We start from the raw sequence: 25,073 nt of genomic DNA, 5'->3' as shown, positions 1-25,073 counted from the left end.
CAGCACCACACTCTCCCAAGTGAGCTAACCGGCCATCCCTATATAGGGATCCGAACCCGTGCCTTGGTGTTATCAGCATCACACACTCCCAAGTGAGCCACAGGCCGGCCCTTCCATGAACTTTTTGAAGACTCCTTGTATATCTGTTAAGAGTCTAGTGTCCATAATATATAAAAGAACTCTTACAATTCAACACAAAGACAGTCCAGTTTTAAAATGGGCAAAGGGAAGGCCACTAAAACAACATCTCTTGGGGACAGACTGAACAGCTGGATTTTCATGAGCCTCCCAGGGAATTCTAATGCAGTGGTTCTCAAAGTGGGATCTATGTGGGCCGGCCCGTGGCTCACTCGGGAGAGTGCGGTGCTGATAACACCAAGGCCCCGGGTTCGGATCCCATATACGGATGGCCGGTTCGCTCACTGGCTGAGCGTGGTGCTGACAACACCAAGTCAAGGGTTAAGATCCCCTTACCGGTCATCTTTTAAAAAAAAAAAAAAAAAAAGTGGGATCTATGCTTTTGGGAGGTTTGCAATGCAGAAAAGAATAATGGAGTGTGTTGGGGTCAGGGGAGAGCCTCATAGAGAAAGTGATAGCTGAGTAAATGCCTAAAGGAGGCGAGGAAGCCATCCTGAGCATGCCCCTGAGAAGAGAGTTCCAGCAGAAGCAGCAAGTTCAAAGCCCCTGAGGCTGGTGTGTCTGGCATGAGGGAGAGAGGGAGAGAACAGTAAGAGAAGAGATGAGGCCCCAGAGGAAAGGAACCAAGCAGATGGAGCAAGGCCTTGGAGGCCATTGAAAGACTTTGGCTTTTACTCAGAGCAAGATGGAAGCAATTGGAACGTTTGAGCAGGTGAAACTATACAAGCTTTTCCAAGAATTTAGCCATCTCTTCCTCCTTCCTCATACACTTCTTTCTTTTCTTCCTCACTGAGTATTTATTGTCCTCCCCCTCTTGGTTGCAAGTTCCTTGAGGACCTAGGCTCTGTCTTACCCACCTTTATCCCCAGTACCTAGCAATGCTCAGGACCAGCAAATACTGATGAATATAAGAATGCCATTGTCTTTCTCTGTGGCTTGATTCTGATTTGAGCTGGTAAGAATTTCCTGAGAAAAATGCAGACTTTTTCTAATAAATATTTAAAACATACTTTAGTTTTTTGTTTGTTTTTGTGGCCGACCAGTATGAGGATCTGAACCCTTGACCTTGGTGTTACAAGGCTGTGCTCTAACCAGCCAGCCTAAAACATATTTAAAAAAAAAAAATAGGTAAAAGACTTGAATAGGTATTTCTCCAAGGAAAATATACAAATGGCCAATAAGCACAAGAAAAGATACTCAACATAATTAGTCATTAGGAAAATGCATATCAGAACCACAATGAGATACCGCTTCATACCCAGTAGGATAGTGTAATTTAAAAAAAAAAAAAAAAAAACAGTAAATAAGTGTTGGCAGGATGTGGAAAATTGGAATTCTCATACATTGCTGGTGGGTGTAAAATGGTGCAACCACGACGGGAAACAGTTTAGCAGTTCCTCAAAAAGTTAAGCATAGAATTAACCACATGACCTAACAATTCCACTCCCAGGTATATAGCCAAGAGAATTGCAGACAGGTACTCAAACAAATACTTGACCAAATGTTCTAGCAGTACTGTATCACCACAGTCAAATGGTGGAAACAACTTAAATGTTTGTCAGTGGATGAATGGATAAACAAAATGTGGTATATCCGTGCAATGGATTATTATTCAGCCATAAAAACAAATGAAGTACTGATAATTGCTACTATGTGGATAAACTTCAAAAACAAAGTGAAAAAAGCCAGACAGAAAAGGCCATGTATTGTATGGTTCCATTTATGTGAAATATCTAGACTGGTAAATCCACAGAGACAGAAAGTAAATTGGTGGTTGCCAGAGAATGGGGGAGAGGAAAGTAGGGATCAGCTGCTGCAGGAGTCTTTTGTGGAGTGATAGAAATGCTTTGGAACCAGACAGAGGTGGTGATTCCACAATATTGTGAATGTATTAAATACCACTGAATTGTGTACTTTAAAATGCTTAATTTTATGTTATGTGAATTACACCTCAAAAAAATTTTTTAAGGAAAATAAAGCTGGTTCTTTGAAAATACCAATGATAACATCAGTAAATTCAAAAGCTCAAGAAAAAAATGGATAGTTTCCAGGGAAAGTGTAACTTATTCTAACTCAAAAAGAAAACCTACAAAGATTTAAACTTGACATAATTATACCAGTAGTTAAATTAGAGCAAAAAGCCTGCAGGCCTAGATGATTTTACATGTGAATTCTACCAGACCTTTAAGGATCAGATAATTTATGTCTTAGACAAACAGTTCCAGAGAATAGAAAAATAGAGTGCTCTACAACTCATTTTATGAGACATTTATTTTGCTATCAAAACCAGATATTGACAGTACTAAAGAGGAAAATTATAGGCTTGAATTACTTATAAAGACAGATGCAAAAATTCCAAATAAAAAGCTAGCAATATGGATCTAGCAATGTCTTTTAATATAACCACATTTCCATTGCTGTATCTTAAAATATTAACAGTAATTCCTTAATATCATCAAATATTCCTAAACTGTTTTAGTTTGAGCAAGATCCAAACAAGGCTTATACATAATATTTGATTGAGACATCTCTTAAGTCTCTACATTTATAAGTTTCCTGCCCCCCTTTTCTGTTTATTTGTTGAAAAAACTGGATTTGTATTTGTAGGTTTCCCCTGGTTGGGTTTTGCTGATTGCATTTCTGTAGTATTGTTTGATGTAGGCTGCTTTCCTTTATATTTCTTAATAATAATAAATAATTAGGTCTAGAGGAGGAGTTGGCAATCTGCAGCCTGAGGGCCAAATCCAGTCCTCCACATATTTTGTAAATAAATTTTTATTGGAACACCCGTGTACATTCATTTACTTATTGTCTGTGGCTGTTATTGCAAATTAATTAATGGTGAGTTGAGTAGTCAGGGAAATAGACCATGTAGCTGGCCAAGCTTAATATATTTACTATATGACCCCTGGTCTAGAAAACTGATGTGATACCAGTTCAGTTTTTTAGCAGAAATCCTTCATAGGTGATGATGGGTTCAGTACAATAATAAAAGTGACTAGAAAGTTTCCTAAGTATGTATGACACATTGATATATGACAGAAATAATACAAGTCAAAAAAATAAGCTATGCAGTGCGTGGTGCAGGGACAGTTGGCTTTCTGTGGGGAAAAAAAGCAATTAGATTCCTACCTGGTACCATACACAGAAATAAATTTCAGATGAATTAAAACTCAGAAATTTCAGATGAATTAAAACCCAAAAATAAATTTCAGATGAGTTAAGTATGAGACCATATTTACACGTAGTAAGTGACTTCTTAAACAAGGCACAAAATTAACTAACCGTGGAGGTTTAAACATGATCTAAAAGGTTCAGTATGCATCTTAAATATTGAGCCTTGCTGGAATTTGTTATATTTGTCATTTTTTGTATGTTTCACATTTTATAATTATATAGATGTTATAACACCAAGGTCAAGGGTTCAGATTCCTGTACCAGCCACCAAACAAACATAGGTAGATATACACTCACTCTGGTTATCCGTTGCTCAGTGGGGCCATTGCTGTGAGCAGGAAGGAGTGCAGTGGGCGAAAGGTAGATCAATCTTTGCTTCTTAGTCAGACAAAGCCAGTAACTGCTAGGGTAAGTCATTTTGGTGGGGAACAGGTGTGTTTGTTGGGAATTGTGTTCCTCCAGGAGGCTGAAACAGCCATAACATGGTCCATGCTCTTGGTATGGAGATAAAACATTTAAAAGTGGGGCATATTACCACCTACTGTGTTTCTATCTGTGAGTCTACAAGTGTCACTGACATTTCATCCTATATCACTGGTAGTCAGAAAACCCCTGGGTGTGCCAAGGCACTATCTCAGGTTTAAAAGAATTTTGTTCTCTAGCTTCGTGCTCTTATGTTGTCCGGCTGTCTTAGGATTTGCTTCTCGTGTTGATTTTTCATAGGTGTTGTATACTATGTGTCTATACTTATAACTTCAAGTCTGTTCCCTTCTCCAGGGAACATTTGGATGTTTAAACCTTCTTTTCCCTTCCCTGCTGGGAGTAGTGTTGATGGGAAGATCTGTCCATGTAGAGTGTAGTACCACTGAATTACGAAGTGAAACATACTCTTTCCTTCTACAACAGACTAGGAAAAGTTCACTTAGCATTTTTGTTTCTTTCAGAACCCATAATACTTTATACGCACCAGAAATGCTAGCCAAAATGGCAGAGCCTTTCACCAAGGCTCTGGATATGCTTGAAGCGGAAAAATCTGCTATATTAGGTAAGAAAACTAACCTTTTTTCCCCCCTAAGTTACCTTAACACTAATGGGTTCCTCAAGCAGCTTCAGTGTGCCTTGTGCCGCCTCTTCTTCTTTATCTGGTCCTACCTTGAGTACCTATTCAGAAATGATTTGTGTGGTTCCTACAGGCTGTACAGGAACAAATGTATTTACTTCATTATCTGAACATACAGATAAGATCTTCAGAAGCAGTTTCTTTTTTTCTCCCTGTTAACCTCTCCTTCAATTTAGCTAGCAGGTAGTGGTAGGTATTAAAGCCATTAGGTTATAAATAAACCATCACTTTTAACCTGAAGGATATTAAAATACTTCCCTGCCTTTCACATATATATAAAATGATTTTTTTTTTTTTTTTTTTTTTTTCCCGGCGGCTGGCCAGTATGGGGATCCAAACCTGTGACCTTGGTATTGCAAGGCTGCACTCTCACCAATTGAGTGAACCAGCCAACCATAAGAATTTCTTTTTGGGGGGAGGGAGGAGCGGCTGGCTGGTAGGGGGATCCAAACCCTTGACCTTGGTGTTATCAACACTGGCTCTAACCAACTGAGCTAACCGGCCAGCCCTAAAAAATGAAAATTTTTAAAGGAATAGATTCTAAACCATGTTTCCCAGTTGTTACCTAGTCAAGGTAGCTTCTGTGAGTAAGACTTGAAATATAAAACTGCCTGATTATGTTTAAAAGTGTAAATCTTTTAAGGCAGTTGTTATGCTAAGGTAAGTGGGTTTCATTTTGATCTGCTATACAGTGACATGTCATTGTCAATGATTTTCCCTTACAGTGCCTATCTTGGGCTTTTGTGTAAGATTTTCCTTGGAAAAGAGGTTCCTGGCCTCCTCAGGGCTTTATGGAGAGATACTTTTGAGTTGTCACTGTGTGTTTTGGTATAAGTCCTATCTGGAAAAACCCAGGTAAAATTTGGAGTACCCAGGGCCAGTCTGAAGTCCTGGGTATTTAAATAGCTTTCACCTTTCCCTACTGGGAGAGTGTAACAAATCACCTTTAGAAAAGCCCTTAGCACCTCCAACTGGTAGAATACACGGCCAACTGCTTTGCAGTTACAGCACACGCACACACACACACGCAGACTACATCTGCCTGCTACAGGGCATTGACTAGTTGAAACTCTCAGCAGTGGAGCATTATGTTCCTGACCCATCTTTCTCTGTAGGATTACCTCAGCCTCTCTTGGAACTCAATGACTCTCCCGTCTACAAAACAGTCTTGGAAAGAATGCAGCGTTTCTTCTGCACCCTCTATGAAAGCTGGTAAGGAACCAATACTGCTGCTCCATATTCTCTTCCTCGGTATGTACTGTATTGGAATGGCCATGGGTTGGACTTTTGATCTAGAATTCTAGTGTACAGGTAAGGTGAGGCAAGAATTTGACAGGAAACTAATGATTTTATTGTCAAATCAAAATGAATAGCCTTCTTTCCTATGTCTGCTTTTTTATAATTGTCATATGAGCCTCACAGTCCTAGACATGACTTGATGTTTCATGCCCAACTTGTCTGTTTCTAGTGCATGAAATGGCGAGACCCAGTAGTTGAGCGGTGGAGATGTGTTTGCTTAGACCCCTCACTGCTCAAAGCCTGCTCCTAATAAGACAGTGGGAGGCAGCTGACCATGATTTTGTCTTCAGGTCCTGGTTTTGGGAAGGGGGATGGGTAACTGGCCCTTGTGCATACCACATTCAGGCTTTGGCCTAACTAACCTAGTGCTGTCATCAGCCAAGCTAACGAGATCCTCCATACATTGCATAGTAATCAAGGCTCCTGTTGATCTCAGCTACCAGCAAGGGGAGGGGGGAAATATTTTCACTTTTGATAAAAGATTAAGTCCACGTTTTCAAAGCTAAAGTTCTCTTATGGAGTAAACACAATTGCTTTTCTAGCTGAAAAATCTTATTATAGACTAGAAATGAAATTCTTGGGGTAGTCAAGGTAAGGCTGGTAATAACAAATGTTGGATTTGTCATTGTCAGTGATTTTCCCTTACAGTTTCCATATCCTAGGGAAAGCAGGCCCTTCCATGCAGCAAGACTTCTACACTGTGGAGGACCTTGCTATCCAGCTCCTCAGCTCAGCCTTCGTCAACTTGAATAATATTCCTGACTACCGACTCAGACCCATGCTTCATATCCTTTCAAAAGCCCCTAGATAATCCAAAAGTTCAGAAAATTGTAGATAGGAATAGTTCACAGGAACGAAATGGAGGGAGAGATGGGATCGAGTATCTAAATGTGTCATAATTTCATTAAAGACAAGAAGATGGAAGTAAATAGCAGGAAAAACATGAAGACAATCTGGGGTCTTAAAAGCTCTTTCTGGTTCTCATTAGGGGGTAAATCTTTACCTTCCCAATTCTTGGAAATACAAAAGATGAAGCTTTTATCCCTTTCCTGTCTCTTGTCAGGTGCTCCCTTTTTGCAGAAGCACTTTCATACTTCATTCTCATTTAGACCCTTTTTTAGAGTTTTTGTGAGTTTCTGTCTGTATTGGTCTGTTCACATTGCTTATAACAGAATACCTGAAACTGAGTAATTTATAAAGAAAATAGAATTTATTTCTTATAGTTTCGGAGGCTGGGAATTCCAAAGTCCAGGGAACACATCTTGTGAGGGCAAGAATGGGCTAAGCAAGAGAGAACTAATCTCCTCACTTGTTCTGCTTTTAAAGTCATCAGAACCATGCCCATTACTCCATGAGTGGATCAGTCCATTCACAAAGGCATAGCCCTCACAATCTAATCACCTCTTAAACCACCCCACCCCACCCCACCCCACCACCATTTTCAAATACCGTAACTGTATTTCCCACCCTCTTAACACTGTTACAGTGGAGATCAAGATTCCAGTACATGAACTTTTGGGGGACACATTTGATCCACAGCACTGTCTTTCTTCTCAAAAGTTATAAGGAGAATGGTGGAAAAGTTTGTTATAAGGGTGTCCTTCCAGGCCGGCCCGTGGCTCACTCGGGAGAGTGCGGTGCTGATAACACCAAGGCCACGGGTTCGGATCCTTTTTTAAAAAAAAAAAAGGGTGTCCTTCCTTTTTTTTTTTTTTTTTTTTTTCCTCCTTACTTTTGGGCAAGCCAGTGCCTATAATGTGCAGGCTGGCAGAAAGGACGGTTAAACTAAAAATACAATGGAATTGGGTATTGATGCAGCTTTAGATTTTAGGAAAAGAGCTTGAAGATTTTTCCCTATTAATACAGGGAAAAAGATGTTCTTCATATCTTGCAAATCCTTTAGGGGTTGACTCTGCCCAGGGGTGCAACCCATTGCCCTACAGGTGCGGGGTGTGTGCTCATGTGCTAAAACTTCTTAACCTGCTGCAGCACGAGTCTTCGTGAAGCCTCTGGTTCTCTTCTGTCCCCCAGAGCACTATGAAGCTCTGGTATCTCCCATCCTTGGACCTCTTTTCACCTACCTCCACATGGTAAGAAATAGGTCAGGAAAGGAGAGCAAAGGGTGGGTGGCCACTGCCAGTCTCACAAGTCAGGAGCTTCTGAAAGTATTGTTTCCTAGCCCTGCCAGGCTGGTTGCACAGAGCTTCCACCCAGCACACTATTGTTGCTGCAGTGGATTGAGCAGCCCTGGAAGAACAAAACTGATTTGATTGCCCATGAAAGCATGTTCAGACACAGATTCTGCTCCTAACCTCCTGTTAACTGAGGAGAGGTGATCAGGGCAGTGCTTCCCCTGAGTGTGTTTCCTTGACTCTGGAATTAAGTTGGGGGACCAGGTGGATGGAGAAACAGATGTGTTCAGAGAATTAGGAATTCTAAAAATGTTAATCCTTTCCAAGAAAGAGGTGTTTGATATGCTGCCCTCATCATGAATGTGGGAGAAGTCACAGAAACCATATCTGGTTTTTTAACCTTGTGGGGTCTACTGAGGCTCTGTCATTGATAGCTAGAATCATCCTTAGCTAATCTTCATTATGAAGTGGACCTTAGATACTATGTGATTTACACCTCTCCCCAGTTCTAGCACTTACCTTTTTTGTGTGTTTTCCCAGAGGCTTTCCCAGAAATGGCAAGTCATCAACCAGAGGAGCTTGCTGTGGTAAGGAATACCCACTCTCCTTGTTGGATGAGCTGGTAGCGAGCCAGGTTCAGAGTGGGGAAAGGAAGCGGGTAGGGATTCTGCTGTCCCGGGGCTAGAATGGCTGTGGGTTATAGTCATTCTCAGCCTAGGTGATAGATGGCTTATCTGGACAGGCTGTGACCAGTAGGCAGACTCTGAGATCAAGCCTTTATAGGGGGTACCTTCACTTTACCCACTTACAATTTTGAACCCTTTATCCAACTGGACAGAATCACAAGTAATAATATCCTTCAATGGATCATTGCTGTCAATTCCCAACATTTGCGTAGAACGCAGATCCAAAGGGAGCCAGGAGAAGAAAGTGGGCACAGAGGGTCGGGTTAGGGTCATTGCTTTCCTTATTCTTCCCTTTTTGCACTCCCATGGAACTTTGCCCCCTGGTTTTTTGCAGTGGAGATGAGGCTGCAGATGAAAACCCAGAGTCTCAAGAGATGCTGGAGGAACAGCTGGTGAGGATGTTAACCCGAGAAGTCATGGACCTAATCAGTAAGTGGCTTGTGGGAACCATGGGTAGTAGAGAAGAATTTTCCTGGAAAAAGAGCTGGTCACACAGCCAACCTGTTGAAGTCCAGATTGGTGCAAAGATTCGTGTTTGCAGCAATACTGACAGATTGGTAATAAATAATTAACTAGATTAGAAGCTAGATAGTCTTAAGTCAACCTGAAGACGTTTTATGAGTTGTGAACTGAATTGCACCAAGGCCAGAATATGAGGAAATATTCTAAAATAGCAGGAGGAATTTGTATTGTTAGGAATAATTTCCTAGCTTTGTCAAAACGGAAAATTTTTAATTCTTGGACAATGGGGGTTGTTGATTGTCTTTTCTATTTTCAGAAATGTTGAAGGAAGTGGTACTTGGTCATTTTGTTTGAGATTCAAAGTAGACCAGGGATATATCAGGCATCCTCTCCTGCTTACTTAGTCTCAGAGAATTCTGTGATTTCCTCCCAGCTAATTAAACTTGAAGAGGGACCAGAATACTGTCTGGTCAAGGTTATTAAAATGCTTTTATTTCTATTTGTGAAGCTGATCTTTGTGTCCTGTTTGGTACCCCATCTCCCCACCTCACCTGGCCAGAGACAGTTTGGGATCAGTCAGCCTGAGGTGGCTGTTGTCTGATGGCAGTATATAACCGTCTCTTCACCCAATAATCCTGCTTTCTTGCTTTAGCGGTTTGCTGTGTTTCAAAGAAAGGTGCTGACCACAGTACTGCTCCCTCTGCAGATGGAGATGGTAAGTGAGCCTGTTGCCTGGCCCTCAGAGGTCTGCTCTTAGGACTCTAAATATTGTTCCTTCTGAACCAGTTCAGTTCCTGTAGAAACTGTTTCCCTAGTAGTCTGGTGAGGATGAGTCCTCATACATGTAGCTATTATCTGTGCAGGCCGTCTTGCTGTGTTCATTCAGCATACTCCCACCTCAGGGCCGAGTCCTCTGTCTGGAATGATTTTCTCCTGACTATACACATGGCCTATTCCCTTGCTTCATTCAGGTCTCTGCTGAAATGTCACCTCTTCCAAGAGGTCTTCCATGACCAATGTATCAAAAATAGCAACTCCAGCCACTCTGTTCTTCCTCTGCTTTATTTTTCTTTATAGCACTTATCACTACCTGACATTGTTTTTTTTATTTATTCATTTATTACCTATCTCCCTCACTAGAATGTAAATTCCTGTCAGGGAACTCTGCCCTATTCCTTTGTATTTCCAGTAATTAAATCAGTGCCTGTTATAGTGAGTACTCAAATATTTGTTCAAGGACAAAAGATCCTCAGCATTTGCAGTCTTTTAGGTTATTGCCCAGCAGCTCCCTTGTTTCTCACAGGTACATCTAGACGCATCTGTAGATCAGCCATGGCCATGGGCTTCTACAGCTAACTCATGGTGCTGGGGATGGGGTGCTGTCCTAGTTAGTACTTTGCAGCCACCAGTCAGCCCAGGATACTAAATTTTGCTTTGGTTTTGAGGCTTCTGTCAGAACAAGATATTCTTCTCCTTTCTGAAAGGGTAGAGCTTAACATTCTACTCTGCTTACAGATGAAGAGATGATGGCCACAGAGGTAACCCCCTCAGCCATGGCAGAGCTTACAGACCTGGGCAAATGTCTGATGAAGCACGAGGTGGGTAGATGGGGCAAGTGACACCTTTTCTTCTTGCCTATCTGGGGAGCCAGCTTCCACTTCTCATACTCTATGATGCCATCAAAAGAGTTTTTTGGTAGTACTCCTTTTTATAAATTCCTGGTTCCTAAAGCTCCTAGAGAAAACAAAGGAAAAGGCACAGGGCTGTAGTGTCTCCCATGCTGGCATGGGCAAAGGCTCTCGGAAAATCACAAGGACATGTTAATGCAAATCCTTGGTGTTTAGCCTACCCCAGACCTAAGCTTTGTCTCCCTCCTACAACGTAGGTTTTCTCTTATATATTGATTTTTTTTCTTCTTTTTGACTGTCTAATTTACAGAAATAGAGAAAGTAAACTGACTACTCTTTAGTATCTGCTTTTATCATTTTTCTGCTTACCTATTAAAACTTCTGATGTTTAAAAATGGAGAAAATTGTGCTTATTTTCCCATTGTGATCCTTCATCCTTTCCTGTTTAGGATGTTTGTACAGCACTATTAATTACAGCCTTCAATTCCCTGGCCTGGAAGGATACTCTGTCCTGCCAGAGGACAACCACACAGCTCTGCTGGCCTCTCCTCAAACAAGTATGGTTATTTACTCCTTCTCCCCGCCCCGCATGGAAGGTTTGGGTCATGTGGATTGACTGAATGAATCAGTTGGAAGAATTGTGGTGCTGGGGCCTTCAGAGAGGCACCCTGTGGCCCTGAGCACAGCTGTCTCCCCAGGTGCTGTCAGGGACACTGCTCGCAGAGGCCGTCACATGGCTTTTCACCAGTGTGCTAAAAGGCTTACAGACACACGGGCAGCACGACGGGTGCATGGCTTCCCTGGTCCACCTGGCCTTCCAGATATATGAGGCGCTGGTGAGTGGAAAGATCATGGGGGCAGGATGGCTGTGACTTCATCGCTCATGGCCTGCTCCCAGTCTCTTGGGCCTTATAATAAATTTAGGCATCTGCCAAATTGCTAGTGCTGCCCCTGAGGGGTGGGTGTGGCAGGGTAAGGAAGGTGGCAGTGAGTTTATCCCCACTTATCAGCGCCCCAGGTACCTGGAGATAAGGGCTGTGATGGAGCAGATCCCTGAAATACAGAAGGACTCTCTGGACCAGTTTGACTGCAAGCTTTTGAACCCCTCCCTGCAGAAAGTAGCTGACAAGCGCCGGAAGGACCAATTCAAACGCCTCATTGCTGGTTGCATCGGGGTAGGTCATGCACCTCCATTAGTGCTCCCAACCCTACAAGTGGCTTGTGGTCTTAGACCATGTGTACAGGCAAACCAGAAACCAACTGTAGTCATTAACCATTATAATAGGATGGTTTTTGGGCCGGCCTGTGGCTCACTCGGGAGAGCGTGGTGCTGATAACACCAAGGCCCTGGGTTCGGATCCCATATAGGGATGGCCGGTTTGCTCACTGGGTGAGCATGGTGCTGACAACACCAAGTCGAGGGTTAAGATCCCCTTACTGGTCATCTTTTAAATAAAATAAATAAAATAAATAAAAATAATAGGATGGTTTTTAACCCACTATTCGGGGCCTGGCATTAGTTCTTCCTCATTTCTTTTCCACAGAAACCCTTGGGAGAGCAGTTCCGAAAAGAAGTTCATATTAAGAATCTTCCCTCACTTTTCAAAAAAACAAAGCCAATGCTGGAGACAGAGGTGCTGGACAACGACGGGGGCAGCCTGGCCACCATCTTTGAACCCTGAATCAAGCTTTTGGGCATCCTTCCTCGGCCTTTATTGTCATCTCTTCTTCCACTTTGCAGCCAATCTCTAGGCCCCTCTCGCACTGCCACCTCACTTTCCACCATTGTCAGCCTGGAGAGAGGTCCAGGTCTGGAGCTGGAGAGAGTGGGCCCTGTGCAAGGCCAGAAGTAATTATACTAACCTATCAAGAAAGGGAGTTAGGGTTGATACCATTCTGTCTAGATGTCCCAGGTGGTTCCCATTCTACTTGGAGTTTTAGCTTTTCCAAGAAAAGCTAGAGCAGAGCAGCCCTTCTCCCCTAGCCCTCCTGCCCCCATGCAGCCACATCTGTCCAGAATGGTAACGAGGGGTGCTATGCCCAGCACTGCGAATAGCCAGGCTTGCAGCAAGGGCTCAGCCCTCAGCTATTTGTGCTGGAGAGTTTCTCCTGGACCACTGCAAGTCACACTGAGCCCCCATTGCTGCTGGACTGGCAGGGAACCTTCCCCACCCCCACCCCCAGGGGCATATCTGGGTTAGGTGCTACATGCTGAACTGTACTTGGCCAGTTTCCTCATCTTTGTTTTGAGCAAGAATCTGGTCACCTGATGGGATCCATGGTACAGGCTACTGCCAAACTCTAGGCACAGTATCAAGTGTAGTACTTCCAGGGACTATGGCTAGACAGTCTTTCGTGCTATCTAACATCCCCTTTATAACTCACTCATCTTACCCCCTTCCATGAATAACCCTTCAATCTGGTTTCCCCAGCCTCAGGGCTCACTCAGGCACAAGAGCCACAGTACCCTACCTAGTACCACATGATGCTATTGTCATCCAAGGATAATGCAAACCAACTGGGCTATATCTGTGACAAGCAGCTAGCAAAGCCACTGGTCTGCTCCTAGGACTGAGTCAGTCCAGGTGCCTTCAAAATCTCATGGTCTTTCAGGTCCCTGGTCACTTTTCTCAAGGGCCATTTCCAAAAGAAAACAAAATATGCCTTCCCATCATAACCTGTACTGTTAGTCCATTCTAGAGGTCACTGGAAGGCTCTGTAAAAGGGGGTCATGGATATGGGACCTATCCCTGAGGTTATTACTGGCCATAGGCAGGCTTAATGAGTACAGAAACCAGAGTGTGTATCCATGTGCTCTGTACAAAGACAGGATTGTCATCCACTCAATCCACTGACAAGAGGGTTTCAGTGAGAGGCGCCAGAGTGGACTAAAGCCACAGCTTTTAGCTGGTAGAAGCCACCAGCAGGGTAGGGTTGGGAAGAGGCAAAGCTGGGGAAGCGTGACTTGGAGTCTCATATTGCCATCTCTGCTGCTCAGACTTGCCTCTGCTCCCTCTTCCTGCGTGGTGCTTTGGGTTTCTGTTGATTGTGAAGATGATCTCAAAGAATGTTTCCCTCCAAACTTGATAGCTGCCTACTCCTTTGTCTGGTTGGGGCTGTGGAGGGTATCATTGTATTTATTGTGTTGTAATATTTTTAACATCCTGTGATTTCATGCTAGAAATTTTCTATTGTTTATAGAAAACTTTTTGTAGAAACATTAACTCTAAAGCACATCTGCATGTTAGTAAAAATCTGTTTCATAAAGAAAGGGCCCCATCTGCCTTTTTCAAACCAATCTTAGAACCGGTGACATAATCCATAGTTACTTTCTCATGAGCATCCTGCTAAGGGGCCTAGACAGACAGAACTGTGACTGACGGACCTTGTATGTCAAGCTTTCTAAAGTAGCATTGCCAGTTAGAAAAAGATTTCTATTCCTTTTTTTAAAAAGATGACTGGTAAGGGGATCTTAACCCTTGACGATGCTGTTAGCACGACACTCTCCCAAGTGAGCTAAACAGCCATCCCTATATAGGGATCTGAACCCATGGCCTTGGGTGTTATCAGCACCACACTCTCCCAAGTGAGCCACGGGCGGGCCCAAGATTTCTATTCCTAACCCACTTAGATCAGGCAACCCATACCATTCTCACAGTGTCTTTCATGTGTGACTGCTGGACTGGACCCCCACGGATCATCCATAGGGAATCACTGCTATTCTTTGTGGAGCTGTCAATAGCAACATGATTTGGACTGCTATCAACAATCCTTTTTCCTATCAGGAACCTCCCTTGTAATCCAGGAAAGTGGCAAAATGGCACATTCATTCTGGCTCCTAGAGTTTGCCTGTGCCCCCAGAAACCACCTTAATTTAGCATTTCTTAGGAGGCTTTAGAAGGACGTGGCCCTAACCTGCAAGTGACATCTGAGCCCAGTGTTCTTAACTGCTAAATGCCAAATCTGTTCTGAAGTGAGGCCCCATATTTTTAGACCAAAACTCAAGAAGTCTCTGAAAAAAAATAATTTGTTTGGACATGAATTTATTTACATCAAAGGCCTTACAAAGGCATAAAAGTCTCATTCTGTGGCACATTTAACAAAATGATTGAAAAAAGTTGTCCCACAAAACTCAGGACCCCTAGTCACACTGGGCTCTCTGTACAGCAGTCCTGTAGAGGCATGTCAGAACCCAAAACTTTCAGCTTGCTTCAGGAACTTCTAATGCCAACCATTCCCAATAACATGCCAGTGCAAACTTCACTCCATCTGAACTGCATCTAGTTCGTCCAAGAACCGCCGGCACTTCCCCATCAGTACTTTGATGGCTTCACTCACCAGAATATCTGGTGGTAACACCCCTGTGGATTCAACAGAGACTGGGGACCAAAGAGACACTTTAGCTCAGGCAGGGCTTGCCATTAAAAAGCTCCTGATAGGGCCGAGCCCCGTGGCGCACTTGGTAGAGTGCTGCGCTGGCAGCGCGGCAACGCTCCCGCCGCGGGTTCGGATCCTATATAGGACTGACCGGTGTACTCACTGGCTGAGTGCCGGTCACGAAAAAACGACAAAAAAAAAAAAAAAAAGCTCCTGATACAAGTTATTCCTGAATTCCACATGTGGACTCTGAAAGCACCAAAGAGTACTGCCCCTACCCTCCCACTCGCCTCACCCTTTCATACTCACAGATATAATGATCCCGAACCCGGGCAAGCCGTACAACCTTCTTCAGCTTCTCATTCCGGAAGATTTCCCGGCTGAAGGTATCCAGCCGGGGATTGGCAACTCTGGCCACCTTTTTACCTAATGAAAACCATGTTATACCTTGTCTGGTAGGGGCTCAGAGCTTCTATTTCTCTCTACCACTTTCAAAGAAAATATACTTTAGGTCCTGACCTGAACAGCATCCTAAATACCATACCTTGGACTTCCTGCACTTCAATAACTCCAGGTGAGAAACACTGGCTCAACTCCTCAGCTGCCTCTCCTTCCACAGGTTCAAGCAGGGTGATGTCTGGCAGAAGCCTGTAACTAGCTGTCGCCACTGGTGAAAACTTGGCATGATCTTTGCCTGGAGGGAAAAGGGAAATCGGCCTGTGGTGAACCCTTCTTCATACTCCTAAGCCACTGAGAGCAAAAGCACAAATCCGCTGGCTTACTGCCTGTCAGGAACGTCTCAGCTGAGTTCCTCGGTCATACCTTACCCCACTGTAATCAAACTACTCTGCCCCGAGCAGGCCCATAGGGTTCTTACCAATGCCCTTGACACAGTGCATGAGCAGGTCAATCTCCTGGCCAGGCCTCAGCTGAGCAATGAGGATATCGTCATGCACTGGTCGGATAGTGCCCTCCGTGAAGAGGTCAGCCTGGTTCCCCAGGGGGACCCATGTCATGTGCCTGGTGTACACTGGAGGAAAAATATGTCAAAAGACCTCACTCCCTAAAACTAGCACCCACCAGCAGGTGGGCCCTCTTCCTCACCCTGCCACTGCTCACCTTTGTGGTTCACGTAGAGTTCATTGGGGTCAGAGGAATCCTTTGCAGCATGGGGGTTCCGAGTGCACCTAACTTGCAGCCGAAACTGCAGAGTATCTATCTCTGTTCCTTCTTCATCTCCTGCACAAATGAAGGCAGCAGCTCTTAAAGAACTAGTGAGCATTTGCACACCCACCACTATGTTGAATGTTTTACCTACATTTCTCATTTCATCCTTGACAAACGTAGGAAGGCAAGGGTTCTCACAGATGAAAACACTGATGTACTAAAAGACAACTTGCCCAAGATCACACAGTAATCAATCCAAAATTTGAACCCAGGCAGTCTGACTCCAGAATCTACTTCAGGAGAGAGCTGTTTCACTTATCTCAAAATTTTATTTTCTTAGACCCTCACCTTGGTTCCGATATTCAAAAAGACGGGGGTCAGCATGAATGGGAATAAGCCCCAGGCGGTGAGCAAGGATCTCATCCTGGACAATGGATGTGTTGTTGTACACCAGGACTTTTTCCACAGCCATAGTTGGCACCTGCCCAAAGAAACAATCACCCATCTGCAAAAACCCAGTAAAACTCCCCACCTATCCCCCACCTCCTGAGATAGTAAAAGACCTCTTCCTAGAAGAATGCTTAATGAAAAGTTTACAAAGGATGAGGAGAAATGCTCAGCAAAATTTCAGGAAAAAAAGGGGGAGGGACAATTTGAGACAATTCTACAGCCTTGCCATCATGTGTTGACGATACCTCAGCTAACAGAATTCGTCGAAAAGCATTGGCAATGGCTGCATCAATTCCCACCATGTCAAACTCCAGTGAATTTTCATCCATGTGTACCACATCCACACGGAAATTCTAGATGGACAGGAAAAACATTAAGTGAAGCCTGCTCTCTGTGTGATCTCTCTACAACTCCCCCCTGGATAATTCCCTCAATGCATTACCATCCTCTCTCATCCAAAAACCTCCCTTTGCCCAACTGTCCCTCATTAGTTGTTCTTCCTCCCCCATCCTTTCTTTAGTTTCTTGACAAGTTTTTATCTTCCACTCATTGAAAACCCTATGCAATGTGGCTTCCAGACAAAGCAAATAAAGAAGCTATTCTACTTAAGAACAGAAACTTCCATACTCCTTAGTCAAGTTAATGCTACTCAATCCTTATCTTACTATTGACATTATCTGGCATTATTTTTATTTGGCATTATTGACAAAATCTCCCTTTTTCAAACTCTACTCCCTTGGTTTCTGAGCACCAATCTTGTTCTCTTTCTTCTCTAATGATTCCTTCTAAATTCACTATCTTCCTCCCACCCCCCAAATATCACTGTTTTCCAGGTGACCTCAACCACACTCGTGGTTTTAGCAACTACCTGTACTGTTGGGAAAATATAGGAAAATAGAGCCCCTCAGATGTTTGGAATCTTGCCAAGCATTTGATGTAAATATGCACGTGCACCCAGGTGTTCCTTGGTTATTGTCTAATGTACTTGCATATGTGCACCCAGGTGTCCTGGATTATGGACTTAAGTATAAAGGACTAACGGCTCTGATCCACGGTGCTTCTCAGGATGCTCCAGGAGGCCACTAGGACAGCTGCTCCTAGCTCTGAATAAAGCCTAATAATTTTTTTTTACCCAGGGCTCCCAGGACCTTTTCCTATTACCTAGCTCGTAGACCTGCGTGTGAAGGGTTTGTGACCCAGTCTGTACAACGGGCTCGAGGGGTCTGTGAGCCCTAACCCTAGCTTAACACTGTACTAACTCCCAAATTTTTAACTCACTTCTGATTTCATTTCAAAGGTATAGTCTACTAGCCTGCTAGATTTCTCCAAACGCAGGAAACTGAATGCATCATCATTCTTCCCCAGACCCATTGCTCTTTATCAGTAAATGACACCACTATCCATCAGAGAAGTTTCCCCAAGTCAGGTCTTCTTACGCTCCTTCCTCACAGCCCTTATCAAAGCAATCACAAAGTTACCCTCAATCCCCACTTTACTCTTTTTCCACCATCACAGTCTTATTAGTTCTTATTAGGTTCCTTCAACCTCAGCTCCCCTACACAGTCTAACAGATCTGCCTGCCCTATATATGATCCCCCTCAAATTCATTCTCTCATCTGCAAATCTGATGTCTGCTTAAGAATTCCTCAAAAGCTCCCTGGTACCTACAATGCCTAAGATGCACTCCAGTCTTGCCTACCACTCACACAGGCCTACTTGAAATTCCAGCAATAATGAATTGCTTGGACATTCTGGGACTGTCCAATGTCCAATGCCTTCCTAATTCAGCTCCTGTTTTTAGTCCCCCTCACTCTTCGCTGTTCTCAACTTTTACTCATCGTTCAAGCCTAAATCCAGATGTCATGAAATCTTATGTACCTCTCTGGCCCCACTTCCTATTCTAGATTAAGTGACTGGGGGATACCCCCCACCCCATCCCCGCCGTCCTTACCGCTAGCAACCGCTAACGGGACAGAAACCGTGTCTAATTTGGCCTGTATACGAAGTGCCTAGCACATTGCTCAATAAACGTTTTACAAATGGAGCTTTATTACAAGAGCAGCTTCCGAGGCACAAGCTGCTCAGATCACACGGTCTGGCCCTCATATCCTCTCCGGACACCTCTGGACTCACCCACCTTCTCGAAGCGGTCCTGGTCCCAGGCATCATCATAACCGGAATAGTTACCGGGAAAGTCAGTGGTATGAACCTAGATCAAAGAGAAACGAGTCTGTCCACGAAGAGGATGCGAGGTCAAGCCCGTTCCCACTCCGATCCAAACTCATCCCTGTTCCGCTCTCATTCCTCCTCCAGAGCTCAAGGCCACAAGACTTACATTGCGAACGCCGAACTCCCCTAGAACCACGCGGCTCCGCATTTCTTCTACCGCCTGAGCAGCCGCCATCTTCAACCTCAAACTGGCTCGTGCGTTTGATAGCCCTCCTCCGTCTCCGTAGCAACGTACCGCCTCCTGGAATTTTAAGTATCGCGAGACTTTCCCCCGCCTCCGTCTACGTCCCCAGCTTCCGGAAGTCAGTGTTGGCCAAACATCCGGGTTTCTCTTTTTTGCGTTCCGGCTGGTCCCACCTCTCCTTCTCGACCCTGGACATCTCCCTGCCTCAATCCCACGTTTCGCCCACTCCTCCTCCGCGCGCGGGGCTCGAGCGGGCTCCAGCGACGGGAGCCCTCAAGGGACATGGCAACTACGGCGGCGCCGGCTGGCGGCTCCCGAAATGGAGCTGGCCCGGAATGGGGAGGGTTCGAAGAAAACATTCAGGTAATGGCCCCAGTGCTCCCGGCTGCCAGCAACCCAGGGCCGGCGGCCGTCCTGAACTGTCGTGGGGATTTTCTGTCGGGGCCTGGAAATCTCCATTTGCTACAGTTTTTCCTCTCCTTTGGGTCTTCGTGCACGCGAAAGTCGTTGGGACTAGTGCTGACAAGCCCAGACTAGTACTCCAGCCGGAGGACCTCGGGTCTGTGGGCCCGCCTGAGGCGTTGGCAAGAGTGTGCGCTTGCTTTCGGGACAAGTTAGGAAGTCGGTCGGGGTTAGGCATGGTGGGGGTGTGCAGGATTCACAGGCACTCGCTAAAAAACTTAGTGTGTATAGTCTTCTTTGGGACTGGGGAAATACAGAGGAAATAGGCATTTTTCCAGCCCTTTCAGGCTTTAATAGGAAAGGTAGGAGAAAGACACGAATGAAAGACAAGTAGCGGGTTTCCTAGGCTAGAAAAGAACGCCAAAACTAGCTATCAAGTGTTCTGAGAGCAAATGAGGGAGAAGAGAGCGGCATAATCTGTAGTGATTCGAAGCCATATCCTCAGCAATGGAAGAACAAAGCCCCAAACCCTGGGATATGCAGAGGAGGACTTAATGGATGGAACAGAAAGGTCTTGCATTCTAGGAGCCATTGTCTTCACAGAGTGGGGGCTCAGCTGTGATTGACATGGAGAACATGGATGATACCTCAGGCTCCAGCTTCGAGGATATGGGTGAGCTGCATCAGCGCCTGCGCGAGGAAGAAGTAGACGCTGATGCAGCTGCTGCCGAAGAAGAGGATGGGGAGTTCCTGGGCATGAAAGGCTTTAAGGGACAGCTGAGCAGGCAAGTGGCTGATCAGGTAAGCAAGATTGGATCGCTGGCAGGCGGAAAAGTATACCTAGGCATATCCCATGTTCTGGAGTTGGTGCTGGTGATGTTCACCCCAGGTTGCCCGGTTAGAAGTCCAACAGAAAATAGGCAACAGGGTCTAGAGCCAAGACTCTCACAAGACCCGCATTTTCCTTACTTCAGATGTGGCAGGCAGGGAAGAGACAAGCCTCCAGGGCCTTCAGTTTGTACGCCAACATCGACATCCTGAGACCCTACTTTGATGTGGAGCCTGCCCAGGTGCGAAGCAGGTGAGGATCCTTCTCCTGACAGAAGCTTCCCTCCTAACACCTAGTCCTTCATCCAAACTACAGTCAGATACCAAGCCCTGAGCTCTGATGGGCTCCTCTTTTTAATGGCCCTATTACCCCTCATCACTGCACCTGTCACTGAACACAATATGGCAATAACTTATTGCCTTCCTCCTCTTTTCCATCTAGCGGACTACTCACCTTCCTTCAAAACCTAAATCAAATGGCACTTCCTTTGTTCCACATTCCTCAGCCCCATCCCCATTTTGTTCCTCTTGGTGCTCCCATAGACCTGTGCACCTTCCTCTAATAGCACTTCAACACCGCTGTACTTTCTTATTCCTGGGTCTGTCTTTGGAGAAACCAACAGCTCCTCAAAATGAGGCTCTGTCTTGTTTATGTTTTTATTCCTAGCACCAGAACAGTCTCTGAACAGGAGTCCATAGTTTTTGAGTGACTTCAAGAACTGGATTTAATCTGGACCAAGTTCTTTGTTTATCCTTTGATTTAATCAATGCTTACCAGATAACCAGGGACACCCAGCAAGTATTTATTAAGCATTTGCTCTGTGCCAGGCACTATACTAATGGTGTCTGATTCAGTGGTGAATAAAGATGGTAGCCTTGCCCCCAAGTGCAGTTACAATGCTATGTACTCATGTGCTGTGCTATGAGATGCTATGTACAGTACTCATGCTATGACAGGGCACACGGGAAGGCCACCTGAGCCAAAAGTAGCCTAGTGGGTGGACAGGGCAAGTTTCCCAGAAGAAGTAAAATCTGTTAGTAGAAGCTAGTCACTTAAGAGAGTGGGGAAGTTGGGCCGGCCCGTGGCTCACTCGGGAGAGTACGGTGCTGATAACACCAAGGCCCTGGGTTCGGATCCCATATACGGATGGCCGGTTTGCTCACTGGCTGAGCGTGGTGCTCACAACACCAAGTCAAGGGTTAAGATCCCCTTACCGGTCATCTTTAAAAAAAAAAAAAAAAAAGAGAGAGTGGGGAAGTGACCTGTACTTTTATTCCTTCTGTGTGGAATTTGCATACCACTTCAAATACATTTTACAAGAAAATGCTCAGCAGTGCCTGGAGGAATGGTAAGCAGGAAGCGTAATGGTTCCCTCAGTAACACCTTTCCTTCTAAACCTTTCCCAGGGCTTCCCGTCACAGCTCTGAATTCAGGGTACTCTCTGCTGAGGTTTGCCTGAGGGGAGGGGGCCAAATAGGTAAACGGTCGCTCTCCCAAGGCCCAGCTGGGCTCTGAGATCTCCTTATAGCTGCTGCTTCAGTCAGGTCAGTTTCAGAGGGTTGTCTTTCCTGGAAGTATTTTTAGGGCAAAGAAGTGATTTTCTCATTCCCTATCTGTCTTTACCACCCTTTTCTCCCCCTATCATCCAGCATGTCTTATGGGCCAGGCCCCATTCCATGGAGTTGGAGAGATGAATAAGATTCAGGCTTTGCCCTCCAGAACCTAGTGCTGTCTCTGCTCTCATCTCATCTCTCTTCTCCTCTCCCAGGCTTCTGGAATCCATGATCCCTATCAAGATGGTCAACTTTCCCCAGGTGAATAGGGAGTGGCATGTCTGGAGAGCTGGGGGAGGCACCAGAGCTAAGGGTGGGGGCACCAGGCAAAGCCTGGGAAGGCATAAACAAGAGCCATTGTACCCTCCAGACTGAATGAGTTGGTATATTGTCAGAAAATTGCAGGTGAACTCTATGGACCTCTCATGCTGGTCTTCACGCTGGTTGCCATCCTTCTCCACGGGATGAAGACATCTGACACCATTATTGTAAGCAGGACAGAGAACTTTGGGAGGGTGGCTGAACTGGGTTGAAAGCTGCCCAAGGGGAAGATGATGTCTGGAGCAAGGCAGGGGCAGCGCCTGAAGGAGATACCCTGGGTGAGGCTGAGATCAGAGGCCTCCCAGGACTAAATAGAGCCTTCACTCCACAGCGGGAGGGCACCCTGATGGGCACAGCCATTGGCACCTGCTTCGGCTATTGGCTGGGTGTCTCATCCTTCATTTACTTCCTTGCCTACCTGTGCAACGCCCAGATCACTATGCTTCAGATGCTGGCACTGCTGGTAAGGAGCCAGGCATGGTGGTGGGCAAGGGTAATCTTAAAAAGAATAGCCAAGCCTTGGTCTGTGTCTGTACTGGGGCCCCAGGGCCTAGAACAGGAGGAGGCCAGTGGTCCATTTAATTCCCAGGATCCCCAGGAAGGGCCAGAGGCCAGCCCAACCTGAGTGATTTTCCTCTCCACCATCCTCCTTCCCAGGGCTATGGCCTCTTTGGGCACTGCATTGTCCTGTTCATCACCTATAACATCCACCTCCATGCCCTCTTCTACCTCTTCTGGCTGCTGGTGGGTGGGCTGTCCACCCTGCGAATGGTAAGCTGGGCAAGAGATTTTCAGGGTTGGGCCGTCCTCCCAGGGATTTGGAGCAGACAGCCCAGAGTTGTCCAACCCACAAAGGGCTCTAAATGGGAGGGAACGGCCCAAAGATGATTCTGCCCTGGGTGGGGGTATCTTCTCCCCATGCATCACTTTGGAACCAGGCCCTCTGAGCTGTGTTCCTATGGCCCTAGGTGGCAGTGTTGGTGTCACGGACTGTGGGTCCCACACAGCGGCTGCTCCTCTGTGGCACCCTGGCTGCCCTGCATATGCTCTTCCTGCTCTATCTGCATTTTGCCTACCACAAGGTGGTAGAGGGTAAGTGGCAGGAGGACCTGGGTTAGGGAGAGCAGGAGAACAGCTGCGTAGGGCAGGGGGCTAAATGAGATGGCCTGTGCGCTGGGCCCAGCCAACTCTCACTCACCTTTCATCCTCCTCCTTTCAGGGATCCTGGACACACTGGAGGGTCCCAACGTTCCGCCCATGCAGAGAGTCCCCAGAGACATCCCTGCCATGCTCCCTGCTGCTAGGCTTCCCACCACCGTGCTCAACACCACAGCCAAGGCTGTCGCGGTGGCCCTTCAGTCACACTGACCCTACCTGAAATCTTTGGCCAGCCCTCTCTCCCCCAGCTGCAGAGTGGAGGAAGATTAAAGGACAGTTCTGATGACATGTGACTCTTTGATGGGGTCTGCAGCTGCCACTGAGCTGTAGCTGCTTAAGCACCTCTTTGATGCCTGTAGGGGCTTCTGAAGGGCACAAGGCCAGCTCCTGGCCAGGACTGCAAGGCTCTGCAGCCAGTGCAGAAAGTGGGTCAGCTCCACTGAGGCCCCCTCACCACCTACCCCTTCCTTCCTCTTTTATCTCTCCCATGTTGTCTTGCTAAATATAGACTTAATTAAAATATTGATTGAAATCTGGAACTGCACCTACCATTCCAGTAGTTTCCCTGACACCCTACTTCCTGTACACTTTATTCTTTTGTCAGCAGTGGTAATGTCACGTGTTCCCTTCCTTGTACCCTCACCCAGACAGGATGAGGTTGGGACAGTCTACATAGAAGACAGTGATTGAATATGGAACCCACCCCTGAGGGCAGGGGACATCTGACCCATGGAGCAGCAGGGAGGCCTCAAGCACAAGAGTCATAAGTTTGATGGAACAGAACACCCAGCTTGATCCTGGACTCAGCTGCACTCTTGGGAAGCCAATGGAGCACCGACAATAGGACACAAACTTCCAGACTAAACCCCATGTCATTACAAGACCTTCTGCACCTGGGCCGTTGTGGGGATAATTTTCTTATGGAGCTCACACTTGAAGCCAAACTTGCCTATGCCCTCGTTTTACTGAGGCCAGCTACCTTCAGTTTTTCTTTGTCCTTTTCAAGAGTGCTGTTGACTCTTAAAAACAACCACCACCCCTAGTATAGCACCACGAACTCCCCCACCCCTTTAATCTCCAATTAAGAAGTTAGTTCAGGTAGTTAACAGAATAGGGCTTCTGACCTCCCTACACTATACAATATATATTTTTAAAATCCTCTCATTACTCTACCAAGCTGGGTCAACAGCATCTTTCTGTCCTAATGAAGGGACTCGCAGAAAGAAGTGCCCTTCATTTGTCCCGTTATACAAGTGAGGCCCCCGCACCATCGCCAGTGGACAAAGTTCTAACAGCACTACCTGCACTATGCAGTTTGCCCCAGTCGACTTTACACGGGCCCTCGCCGTTCCACGTCGCTAATCCTGGCAGCCCTCTATATTGGTTACCCTGGTCTCAGTGGCACTGAGGCAATCTCAGGGTATCAACTGCCCTACGCACCTGGGGAGGGGCGACGCCAGGACCCTACATCTACCTGAGGCTTACCGCCCTAGGGAACCTTCGGGGTTCCCTTGTTCCTGGCAGCTCAGGCTGGGTCTGCCCGGCTGTAGCCCCTGGGGCCTCCTCGGCGAGGTCGCCATCTTGGCGAGGAGCGGGCGGGGAAGTCCTCGCGGACGGAATCCCCACGCACGGTGCGTCCTGCGTCACGGGGGGGGGGGGCGCGGATTAAAGGACCCTGGGGACTTCCAAACCGGAGGGTGGGGAGTGCTCGGGATCCTGGCGAAGCCGCTGAGGGTATGGACCTTAAGAATGGGGAACGAA

At 46.0% G+C, this 25,073-nt stretch overlaps 3 protein-coding genes across 7 annotated transcripts in view; 2 read left to right on the top strand and 1 right to left on the bottom strand.

The window, feature by feature from the left end:
• The window catches only part of XPO5 (exportin 5), a 42,517-nt gene extending 30,172 nt beyond the window's left edge, over nt 1-12,345 (top strand). The window contains exons 21-32 of the mRNA XM_063097723.1: nt 4,260-4,360; nt 5,551-5,647; nt 6,383-6,519; nt 7,727-7,824; nt 8,407-8,453; nt 8,887-8,981; nt 9,667-9,729; nt 10,530-10,612; nt 11,092-11,199; nt 11,341-11,478; nt 11,653-11,817; nt 12,187-12,345. Coding sequence (XP_062953793.1) covers nt 4,260-4,360; nt 5,551-5,647; nt 6,383-6,519; nt 7,727-7,824; nt 8,407-8,453; nt 8,887-8,981; nt 9,667-9,729; nt 10,530-10,612; nt 11,092-11,199; nt 11,341-11,478; nt 11,653-11,817; nt 12,187-12,324 — 1,270 coding nt within the window. The 3' untranslated portion in view covers nt 12,325-12,345. The remainder of the gene's footprint in view (nt 1-4,259; nt 4,361-5,550; nt 5,648-6,382; nt 6,520-7,726; nt 7,825-8,406; nt 8,454-8,886; nt 8,982-9,666; nt 9,730-10,529; nt 10,613-11,091; nt 11,200-11,340; nt 11,479-11,652; nt 11,818-12,186) is intronic.
• A 2,331-nt stretch (nt 12,346-14,676) lies between these two features.
• POLR1C (RNA polymerase I and III subunit C) lies at nt 14,677-19,062 on the bottom strand. Of its 3 annotated transcripts, none has more exons than XM_063097582.1 (9): nt 18,972-19,062; nt 18,774-18,845; nt 16,882-16,989; nt 16,535-16,667; nt 16,139-16,258; nt 15,897-16,049; nt 15,564-15,713; nt 15,329-15,445; nt 14,677-15,021 (listed from the first exon to the last, which is right to left on the bottom strand). In XM_063097582.1, the coding sequence occupies exons 1-9, from the start codon at nt 19,038-19,040 to the stop codon at nt 14,903-14,905; spliced, it is 1,041 nt and encodes a 346-aa protein (XP_062953652.1). In that variant the 5' UTR covers nt 19,041-19,062; the 3' UTR covers nt 14,677-14,902. The 3 variants fall into 3 exon arrangements, with proteins under 3 accessions (XP_062953652.1, XP_062953653.1, XP_062953654.1); XM_063097583.1 differs by having other exon boundaries at nt 14,677-15,003; XM_063097584.1 differs by lacking the exon at nt 15,897-16,049.
• A 100-nt stretch (nt 19,063-19,162) lies between these two features.
• YIPF3 (Yip1 domain family member 3) lies at nt 19,163-23,844 on the top strand. Of its 3 annotated transcripts, XM_063097032.1 has the most exons (9): nt 19,163-19,412; nt 20,055-20,252; nt 20,426-20,532; nt 22,049-22,094; nt 22,229-22,321; nt 22,486-22,617; nt 22,812-22,925; nt 23,123-23,246; nt 23,374-23,844. In XM_063097032.1, exons 1-9 carry the CDS (start codon nt 19,332-19,334, stop codon nt 23,520-23,522), a joined length of 1,044 nt encoding a protein of 347 aa, XP_062953102.1. In that variant the 5' UTR covers nt 19,163-19,331; the 3' UTR covers nt 23,523-23,844. The 3 variants fall into 3 exon arrangements, with proteins under 3 accessions (XP_062953102.1, XP_062953104.1, XP_062953103.1); XM_063097034.1 differs by lacking the exon at nt 22,486-22,617; XM_063097033.1 differs by lacking the exon at nt 23,123-23,246.
• The last annotated feature ends 1,229 nt before the right edge of the window (nt 23,845-25,073 follow it).

The sequence above is a fragment of the Cynocephalus volans genome, chromosome 5 (genome assembly GCF_027409185.1).
Source record: "Cynocephalus volans isolate mCynVol1 chromosome 5, mCynVol1.pri, whole genome shotgun sequence".
In the NCBI taxonomy this organism is placed as follows: domain Eukaryota; kingdom Metazoa; phylum Chordata; class Mammalia; order Dermoptera; family Cynocephalidae; genus Cynocephalus; species Cynocephalus volans.
Note: the sequence above shows the minus strand (reverse complement) of the source record. Positions and strands in the feature narration are given on the sequence as shown.